The sequence below is a fragment of the Cynara cardunculus genome (assembly GCF_001531365.2).
Source record: "Cynara cardunculus var. scolymus isolate 2C chromosome LG 14, CcrdV1, whole genome shotgun sequence".
In the NCBI taxonomy this organism is placed as follows: Eukaryota; Viridiplantae; Streptophyta; class Magnoliopsida; order Asterales; family Asteraceae; genus Cynara; species Cynara cardunculus.
Genome location: NC_037541.1, coordinates 13,464,670 through 13,475,871, shown reverse-complemented (window position 1 = coordinate 13,475,871; position 11,202 = coordinate 13,464,670). Strand labels below are relative to the sequence as shown.

General features: G+C 34.2%; 1 protein-coding gene across 3 annotated transcripts in view; it reads left to right on the top strand.

Moving 5' to 3' along the window:
- The first annotated feature begins 2,810 nt into the window (after positions 1-2,810).
- Positions 2,811-11,202, top strand: part of LOC112526577 (E4 SUMO-protein ligase PIAL2-like) — an 18,252-nt gene continuing 9,860 nt past the window's right edge. For all 3 annotated transcript variants that reach the window (XM_025136922.1, XM_025136923.1, XM_025136920.1), the window contains exons 1-5: positions 2,811-3,172; positions 4,858-4,936; positions 6,809-6,871; positions 8,850-8,915; positions 9,268-9,350. In XM_025136922.1, coding sequence (XP_024992690.1) covers positions 2,994-3,172; positions 4,858-4,936; positions 6,809-6,871; positions 8,850-8,915; positions 9,268-9,350 — 470 coding nt within the window. In that variant the 5' untranslated portion in view covers positions 2,811-2,993. The remainder of the gene's footprint in view (positions 3,173-4,857; positions 4,937-6,808; positions 6,872-8,849; positions 8,916-9,267; positions 9,351-11,202) is intronic.

The window sequence follows — 11,202 nt, the reverse complement described above, 5'->3', positions numbered from 1 at the left end:
TTTCAAATTTTTATGATATCTTCAAATTTATATTTTATTTAAAAATAAAATCATTATTGTTTTCTTAAAAACATATAAAATGGTATTATAACATCGACAGAGACAAATAATAAAATTGAACATTAAAATCGAGAACTCATTAAATTATAATAAAAAATTAAATTAAATTAAATAAATTATACAAAAAACGAGAATTTTTTAATAGTTAATTTGATAGTAATATCGATATAACTTTTTCAAAATTTTATGATATTTTTAAATTTATATTTTATTAAAAAAATAAATTATCGTTTTCTCAACCACGTAAAATCTTATTATAATATCAATAGACACAAAGAATAAACAAAACATTAAAATTGAGATATATTTCATTGTATAGCTCGAGTACCCTTATAATATATATATACAAAAGTATAGATCAAGTTCAAATAAGAATGGTGATCAAATAAAATAATATGAGACAAAAAAAATCACATGTGATTTTATATTAAACATATTGTACATATAAAATCACATGTGATTATGGGCAGCGGTGGACATATGTATGTCTAAGCATACTCACATGCATCTGCTCGACCTATTTTCGTAAATAAGGTTTTTTAAGGTACGAGGTCCCGCTAAACTTTAAGGGTGCTTTGCAATATTAGAAAATTAAGAAACATAAACAAAAAAAGGATTTTTTTTTTAAATTAACCGAAAAATTTCTCTCAATTTGAATTTGAGAGAAAATTTTCGGTTAATTTCAAAAAAAAAAATCTTTTTTTATGTTTCTTAATTTTCTAATATTATGCAAACACCTTTTGAATCATTAACATCTTATCTATATTATATTATAAAACATTTGACAAAAACTCTTAAAACCTACTTTTTATGCGTAAAGTACTGTTTATTAATGCATATTACTTAAAACTCAAGATTACAAGTATATTGTGCGTAAATATAACTTATTAAAGCTTCATATATGAATTCGTATAACTAACTGCAGATAAACATAATCAAATACATGATAAACATCTCATTTTTAAATATAAAATATCTAAAATATAATTAGGATAATAATTGAGTTCTAACATAATACTTAATTATTATCTTTATAAAATATTATATTATTAAACCAAAAATAAATTATTTTGTTATTAAACTTAAATTATAATAAAAAAATAAATTAAAGAAATTATATTAAAAAAATGAGAACTTTAAAATAGTTGATTTGATATTAACATTGATATATTTTTGTTCTTCAAAATTCAATGATATATTCAAATTTATATTTTATCCAAAAATAAAATCATTATTGTTTTCTTAAAAACACATAAAATCGTATTATAACATCGACATAGATAAATAATAAAATAGAACTTTAAAATCAAGAGGTGTCTTGCTACATTGCACAAATACTCTTATAATAAATCAAAAGTGAAATAAAACTTCAGATTTCAACTCTCTCACAAAACAAAAACAAAAAAACACTAAGGGTGCGTTTGGTTTGCAGGAATATTTATGAGGGATTTGAATTTCCAGGAGGGATTTGGATTGGATTTAAAATCCATTATTGTGTTTGGTTTGCAGGATTTGGACATAATATGACCGTAGTGTATACCATGAACTTCAACTATATATCTTGAAGAATCATAAAACTGCATATAGAAGTTGACTAGAAATAGCAAAATTCCTATGATCATGCATCTGAAGAATCAGTTTAAGCAAGCATATAGCAATGACGATGAAACCATCATATGTACATAGCACACTTAAACAAAAACTATATACTTGAGAAAAGTTTTCATCAAACAAGGAGGACTACTCTGTTCATACCTATTCAGATTTAAGCATCTACAAAAGGTGTTATATGATTTACCTGCTGAGAGTGATGCAAGAAGGCAGCGAACAGGAAAGGCGTTTTGGCTCAAGGGGTTTTGGCTCAAGGCGGTTCAGGGCGCAGCTTCGCTAGGGGAAAAGGAAGGGAGCACCGGCGAAACGACCTTAGGGCACAACTTCGCAAGGGACGGGAAGGGAGCACATGCGAGACGACCTTAGGGCACAGCTTCGCAAGGGACGGGAAGGGAGCACCGGCGATGGAAGGGAAGCGATGGGAGGGAATATGGGTGAAGGAAGCGGGAGGAAGGAAGGGAGACGCAATAATCGACAGGAAGCGATGGGAAGGAAAGGATTGGATTTGAAATCYCGCCCCTTTGSAAAGGATTTCCAAATCCCGCATACACTGGATTTTAATCAAATCCTTGGATTCCAAATCCCTTCAATTTGGCAAACCAAACATAGGATTGGAATGGATTTAAAATCCAAATCTCCCCACATCCATTCCATTCCTGCAAACCAAACGCACCCTAAGGGGTTGTTTGGATCATGGGAATTGAAAGGAATTGGAATGTGCAATCATTTGACCAAATTCTAAATAGAGTGTTTGATTCATGGAATACGACTATGAAATCCTTCCAATTCCAGTCGATTCTTTCACGCATAGATTTTACAATTCCATGGTAATATGCTAGGATTTCAATTCATTTCGTATAGATTCCTTCCCTAATCCAATTCCGTTAAGAATTTCATTCCAATTCCATACAACCAAACACAATCACAAGGTATGGTCAAATTCTATCAGATCCTATTACATTCCCTCAATATCAAATTCATTTGATAAATTCTAATTCTATCGAATTTCATTCCACGAACCAAACGTATCATAAGTTTTTTCATATTTTGGTAAAACAATTGCATAGAGAAATGTTGATGCTATCCGACTCAACAAAGGAATATTTCCTGAACACACGACTCTGTACCTCTCTGTCTGTTTAGTTCAAACAGAGCAAAAAAGTTGCTGCAATTTTCAACCAAAATTCATATTTCTCCACGCAATCTGCTTCTAATTCTTCTGTTTTGTGTGAACACTTTATACCTGTTGATCGGAGAAACGGCGTTTGCATACTCTTGATTCAATCGAGATTCTATGTTGTGGATGAGGAATTGAGGAAAAAATGGCGGACATCTATATGACCGCGGCGGCGGCGGCCACCGTCAAACGACGGATTGCGTATCTGAACGTAAGCTCGACGAAGCTTGTGGAAGAGAGCATAGACCAAGCTTCAACGTATATTCAGACAGGAGATATCGATAATTCGGGGGTGTATAGCCAAACTTGCATGAATTTAGGAAGGTTTTGCTTTCTAACTAGTTAATTGATTTTTTATTTCCATTATTGAACACATACTTGTTGGATTAATTAACGCATATATATACTTATAGATGCATTTTGATTTTCTTTACTTTTTGGAATTTAGAAATGATCGGGATGTTCATTGGTAGCTAACTGGGATGAGCTTAAAGAAGTGCAAAATTATTGTGTGGATTTATGCTAGCAAAAACTGGAGTTATATATGTGTGAATTGCACCTCTTTTAAGATGGCTATTATGTTATAGTTACGATTACGAAAGTGTGTAGTAGATCAGCCTCCGATAAAAGAGGGAAATTGCATAACTTTAAAAGGGCTATTTGGTGCAGGTTTAGAGATCATGTTTCGTTTGTTGAATGTTGAATTATCATATGATAATTTATACTCTGAGGACGTAATTTGCTGGACGGATTTTAGGGAGGGCAACATGCTATAGAAACCCTAATTTTCTGTTTCTGTATCTATGGATGTGTCTGTGCTTGTTCTATGGCATAGACGATAGAAATGGGTGTAATCTGTAAATCTGATGCCATTTTGTTTATATACAATTGGAACGAGGATCCTGACAGCTTAATACACAGAAGGGTTTCTTGTTTCCTGCATTTTCTTTATGGCCTGTTCATGGGAATATGAAGAGAAATGTGTTTGTGGGAAAACGTTTTTCTTTAACCATAGGAAGGCTGCTCTTCAGGTTTTTCAAATGCTTAGCTTGACATTTGTGGTTTACAAACTCTGGTTCTTGTATTCTAGGGAAAAGTTTAATGCTTGTCTTTTGAAATTATTGCTGATTTTGAGAGGGTATTTCTTAATTGACTAGTCCAACAATTTTTTTTTTTTTTTGCCAAGAGTGCGTTTGGTAATCTGACAGAACTAGACTGGACGGGTTTGGACAGACGAGGGTGAGGTAGGCGAATAAAAGAATTGTGAAAGGTTTTAGGGTTTTAATTTGTAATGGGTAGTTTAGTAAGTTACCAAACTTGTTCCATCTCCCTAAATTTTGTTCCACCTATTTTTGTGGGACAAAAACAACATTTATGTCCCACTCTGTCCCGTCCTGGTCCGGTCTCAATGTCATGCCAGACGTGGGACAACAAGTTTTCGTTTTCTTCTTTCCCAACCTGTCCCCTTGGTTATGTCCCTCTATTATATCCCTCTATTATATCAGTGTACTACAAATCAGCAGTCCATATCAACCACCCACAATTTTAAATATTATGTTAAAAGGAATGCTTCAAAATTTAGGTGAACTTATAAAGTACTTTGGTTGTAACTAACAAAATAGGCATCTTAGAGCTATGCAATTTACTCAGAGATAACTCCAGTTTCAAAAATAGTGTTTGGTAGCATACATTCACACAATATTTTGCACTTCTATAAGCTGATTATATGTTGCCACTTGCCAGGGATCCAAAATGGTTCCTTCAAGCAAATAGGCCATCTAATTTCGTATACACTGTCATTGTGCTGAGATTAAGCTTCACTGTTGCAAAATGATGATTTCATCATAGGGATATCTGAAATTCTAATGCTTTTCATTATATATATATATATATATAGTGATTCAATACCACGGTCACACTCTTTATCTTCTACTTGTTTTGATTTATTTATGTGTTTGTGACTAATACTGGTTTAATAAACTTATAAGTTTTGCTATTGGCATATGTAGCACTATTGATTCAGCTGTTGCGTTGAATGAAGTTCCATCATCATCTCATCTGCTCCAGCTACTTTTGATTGTAAAAGAGGTTAGTTACAGATGTCATTGTTTTGTTGCCAAATTCATAGTTACGTCCATTGTCCTATATCATAAAAAATAGTTTATAATAGTCTGAACTATGAGATAAAAAAAGATTTTTTGTGTTGTTTTGTTTTCCTCTTTCAAAGTCATTAACATTGTTTTTTTCTTTTAGCGTTTGTTTCTAGTTTTTGAAAATTGTGATTTTTCACTTCTTTTTTGGTAGAAAGACCAACATTGCCCCTTGCGTATCCCTATTCTCATATCTCCATGAATTCATGCTCAATAATTGGGATACAATCAACACCACATGGGTGCTCATCCTTCCACCCCCCCAAAGAGGGAGTAATTTCTCAAATTGTGTCTGTTCTAAAAAATTCTTCCCAAACTATGCTTGTTTTTAATACTATTCTTAAAATATGCTTGTTTTTAAATTATCTTGTCAATTATGCTTCTTTTCGTGACTACTTCCCAAAATATGCTTGTTTTAAAATTACTTCCGAAAATATGCTTCTTTTGAAAACTACTTCTCAAAATATGCTTGTTTTTTTTAAATTAGTAATTTAATAGATTAATAAATGACAATTTTACTTTCTATTTTTTCTTCCTGTATTTTGTATTTTCCATATCTAAATATTTAACATGATATAAACAAGTTTTTATATAATCTTTTTAAATGATATACTTAATTTAAAGAAGAAGTAAAAACTATAAACTTATTTTAAATGACAAACCCTAAGAAAAGCATGGTCATGCAACATGAAAAATCTTTTCAGAAAAAAATTATAGTACATGATCTTCTAAAAAATACAATACATGAAAATATTTATAAAATAGAGTACATTAAAGAACAGATTTATAATTTGTCACTAATTTTATAAAATTCGACTAAACTTAAATGACAATCTTTTCAGAGAAAAGCATAGTACATGATCTTTTATAAAAATACAATACATGATTTTTTTTTATAAATATAGAGTACTTTAAAAAAAATTATATTTTGTAAAATTTGACTACAAATAAATGAAAGATCTTTTCACTAAAATTGGTAAGTCATTTAAAAAAAAATAACAATAGAGGGAGTAGTTTGGGAAGTATCATTGAAAAAAACATATATTGCAAAGATAAGCAAGCATATTTTGGGAAGTAGTTTTGAAAACAAACATATTCTAAGAACTTCTGAAAACAAACACATTTTGGGGAAACTCCCAAAGAGAGGGAGAATCTTTCGTGCCTCCTAGCAATGGAACCGGTCTTCAACATGAGGTCATTATTGAAAAAACAATTGTATGATATGCATGTCACATGAAGAGATAGAGATGATAATCTCTTTGTTACTGCAAACGATACAAATGCGGAATTTGATTTTTCTATGCGTGAAAATATGTAGAACCCCTTTAAAATACTCTCCAAACGAGCTCTTGAGGAGAGAAGGGGTTTTGACATCTATTAAGGAGAAATGGTCCAAGTCTAGCCGATGTAGGACTCTAATGGAGGCTAGACGAGCACATCTTGTCCCAGAGTGTCGAGAGGGAGTTAGACGGATATAAATTGCCCCAGATTGCCGAGTCCCTAGAGTGATAGACCTTGGCTCTGATACCATGTGAGGATATGTAGAACCCCAGTAGAGTATTCTCCGAAAGAGCTCTTGAGGAGAGAAGGGGTTCTAACATAGATTGAGGAGAAACAGTCCAAGTCTAGCCATTGTTGGACTCCAACGTTGTGGTTTGGGAGGTAGCTAGTATAGTGAGGGGAAAGTGCTGAAAAAGATGAAGTAAGAGGCAAACATGCTTGTAGTGAATGAAGAAAGAGGAAGACTTTTATTAATTTGTCAATTGTGTCAAGGATCTGCTATCAATTTCTTAATTCTATGTGATTGTAGGTTTATAGGCGTAGGACTGAATTGCTCCAACCCTCGTTGATGTTGCTCATGCTACCTATCAAGGTATATATTTTCTTCCATTCAGGAACACGTAACATGAATTCCCACATAGAGGGGTTTAACCAATTTATAGTGTCATGTATGATCTTGAATTATTATTTACTAGTTGCCTTTCTTTTGAAAGTGAATTCCAGCTTTCCCAATTTGCATTGTCTTTGTTTACTATTCAAGACACTGTCTATCTTTTCCTATGAAGTTGCCGATTTTATTTTAGAGATTAACAAACATAGCCATTTCAGCCAGACAAATCTACCTCTTAGCCGTTTCTCTCCCAAAATTTCCAAAATGTCAGTACTTCCACAAGTAGCAACTCCTCAACTTGCGATGGGTCGAAATGTAAAAAGAAAAAGAAATTTCTGAACATGACCCACAAGTACAGGGACCAAATCAAAAACCTTCCAGCCTAGTGGTAAAGGCTTGGGCATGGCATAGTCATGAACCCGAGTTCGAGCCCTGGGAGGGGAGTGTTGGCGACATTTAAGTGGGGCCATGTTTAGCCTCCAAATTTGCCGGGGATTAGTCGGGCTTTGGCCCGGACACCCTTACAAAAACAAAAAAAAAAGTACAGGGACCAAATCTGTAAATTAATTAAAGGTCCGCAAGTAGCACTTCCGCTACTTGGGGAAGTGTTTGGAAAATTGTACAGGTTTGGTCCCTGTACTTGCGGACCATGTTCAGAATTTTATCCTTTATTTACATTTTGACCCCTCTAAAAGTTGAGGAGTTGCTACTTGCGGAGGTAGTGACATTTTGGGAGAGAAATGGCTACGAGGTAAATGTATAAGGCTGGAATGTCTACTTCTGTTCATCCTTTATTTTATTATTCCCCTTCGTCCCAAAATAAGTGTCCACATTTCAATTTTAGTTTGCCCCAAAATAAGTGTCCACTTTCCAGTTCTAGCCTTAGATGGAGAAACTTGTTATTCCCTCTATTACTAAGGGTCAAATTGTCATTTAGTTGATTAAAAAGTGTAATAATTACACATTTCTAAACTATGTGCCTTTTTCATCGTGGACAACTATTTTGGGACGAAGGGATTATTAAGCTTGCTTTTGTGCATAATTGTTGCATCATAGTAAAGAATCGACTAAGTAAAGAATCAAAAACCGTTTAGTAAGGTGCCTACTTAAATTCTCCATCACTTTTTTTTGTTATGATGGATAGCAGGACAGTCTCAATCCTGTATGAGGGTTGATCATCTGCCAGCTTGATTACTACTACACATCCTAATATAGCTTGGTAGTAAAGTGGTCATGGTGTTCAAATATTTTTTTGGTTACCATGGTGTTCACAAACTTGTATGGTTGCTGGTTTGACCAGGCCAAATAATTGGTTACGAAGCCGTCATAAACTCTTTTGGAAATTAGACATACTTAAATTATGTATGACTTAGGTGTTATTTGGTTGGTTTTTCATTAAGTCCTGTATGGATAAAGTTGTTTGTGTGGATTAATCTGTCTGTATAGATTGAGAAGATTTTTGTTTGGAAGGGTTTTTTCATTGATGGAAGGAGCGTGCTTTTTAATTGGGATCGGCAAGTTTGGAAAAAAAATTGGCTTCCTGCATAAAGCTCCCCCTATAAGCTAACTGAATAAGCCATTTTCTATATCATTAAGCCACTACCAAACAGTCATGTATAGCTGACCGAATAAGCTCCGAGTCCCATCATTAAGCTGCTAACAAACAGGCTCTTACTTCTTTTTAGCTGATGATGTTTGTTTTTTCTTAATTCACTTACTGATGTGCTGTAGTTTTCATCACCTTTTCGCAAACAAAGCATTTTCTTGCATTTATGTACGTCCGATTAATTTCTTTTAGCTAGTCTTGTTTGACTACCCTTGATTCAACATGTTTACTCTTCATTCTTCAAAACACACTCTTCATCAAGCTTCTTTCTAGTTTCAGTTTCTCTATGTATGTGTCTGTTTGTGCCTGATTACATAATGCATATCATATATTTCTGTATAAATTCTGCTACAGGCTGCTTGTCAAATTGGCTGGTTTCCAGATGAGGATAAAGATGATCTCCTTATGATGGCAAAAGAGGTTGGTTGAAGTTCTTTTTTGGTCCACTTAGATTACTGGCTATGGGGCGGGTTCAAGGGTGAACCTTAAAAAACTAGAGAACGGGGAACCCCTAATCAACCATTGATCGGTTTTAATCCAATGGTTGTGAATAATAGGGGGGGGGGGGGGTTACATTTTACCAAAACGAACTCCATGGTTATAGGGGCAGTTATGTTCGAATTTGGGCCATCAATTTTATAAATCCAATGGTCGATAGGGGTTCCCTTGTTTTCCTTTTTTGGGGTTATCTCTTGAACCTCCCTCTACCGGCTATATTGCTACCCATGGCTTTATACTAGTGAAGCAATGACCCTAACTTAACCATTGCTAGGTAAGCTATGGGTTCTCTGACACGGACAAAATGAATATTGAACCAAGTGATGCACATTCCTATGTTTCAAATATAACCTCAAGGTAATGGTTTCTCCTACTTTCTCCTTACTGCATTCTTATGTTCAAGCTTATAAAACTGAGTCTCATGTGCTACATCTTGATTTCCCGCCTTTTTGGTTCTTTATGTTTTCGTTTCATTTTCATTTCAATTGATAACTGTCCTTACTATTTGGGGATATTTCAAATTAGTGGTCTCTCTTTCCTTTTCCCGTGTCTTATTATTCTTTTTGGGATGTCTTTTGAGAAACATAATCTTTTCCTTGTATGATGCAAACAACCAAAAGAAACTGACCAGCAAATCCCTCTCGAAAGTAGGGGGTGGGGGTGGGGGTGGGGGGGGGAAGTAAGCAGACCTGACTCTACCCCAAAGAGTAGAGCGTTTGTTTCTGTAAAGACACCCGGCTTGTGCAAGCGTGTGAGCAAACAGGTGACTAGTACATGGTGAACATAGGACGAGGAAAGAAAGAAAAAGTAGTGAGGAGGTACATTGAAAAACATACAAAAGGTAAGGCAGAACACATATGAGCAAGTAAGGCAAGTAGACAAAAGCACATCCCTAGCCTACACTGTCAGCCCTCTACCCCCAACCTTTCCAACTCCCTTCTGCCCAACCATGCTAGCTACAGCCTACAGGTCCCAACATCTAGGCTGTTACCCTTTTCCTCTTCTGGTGCCTTTCTAAATAAATGGTTTCTTCTCCTTATCAGGATGTATTTCATAAGTGGCCTCGTTTTATATGTATATAACCAAGTACAATGGAAATTACAAATTTACCTGTACTGCTTGTGGTGTTAGGTTTGAAACAGTGAATCAAGAAAATTTGAACTAGTTTTCTTGAATTTTGTGGACAAAAATTCAGAAGGTGTGAAGTGAAAGTATTTTTTGCTTTCTAGTAAGATGAGGATAAGATAGTTAAATTAAGGTAAACTAGCTTTCTTCAATGAGCGTAAAGATTTTGGTCCTCTTAACGGGCATGTAGCCGCAGACAGGAAGTCTTCTTTTTAAGAAACTAGAAAGTTGCTCCAGATTTTGTAGTTTCCTTGTCTGCTTGCAAAATCTGTTATTCTTTCAGGATCAAGTATTTGCTCGTTTGTGGAATTTATTAACTTATTAATTCTTTAATGAGAGTTTTTTGTATCCTTGAAAACATCCATATTTTAAAAATGTAAAGAAAGCTTCATCTTGGCTAATAACCATTGTCGCATGTGGACTCCTTTACTCCACCCACCTCAAAACATGAACAATAAGGCAGAGCGAAGGCTATGCCTGCCTTTGGTGGATCACTTTGATTTCTGGCTTTGGATTTGGCCAAAGTTGAAGTTGATTATATTGCTTACCACCATGTTACCATAATTTGTCTATTATTGGTATACAGAGGGTCATTGGTCCAGCTGTATCTGGGTTACAGGTAGAGCCCAGCCTAATCCAAGGAGGTCAAGGGTTCAAACCTCACCAAAGATAAGGAGTATTATCCGTATATAAATATTATCTATACTATCTTATTAAGCAAATTTAGCAAAAGTCTTAAAGTCTTAAAATACTAAATGACCAAGATACCTTTTGTACTACCTTTAAGTCACTTTTTCACCCCCTCCTCTCCTCATATACACTCACTCCCTCACATACACTCACCCTCTCGATTTTTTTAAAATTATAATTTTAAATTTACACTTTATACCTCTATAATTAGTTAACTAATTTACTTTACGTCCTTTACTTTTAAATGTTTCATTTTAAACTTTTATCAAATTAACATACATAATCGTATATCAATTAAAACATATTTAAAAAATACATTTTTATTTTAACAAGTTACACCATTATAATCGTCTCGTTAATACCTTCGAAATGAGTCCTATATTGAATAGTTTTT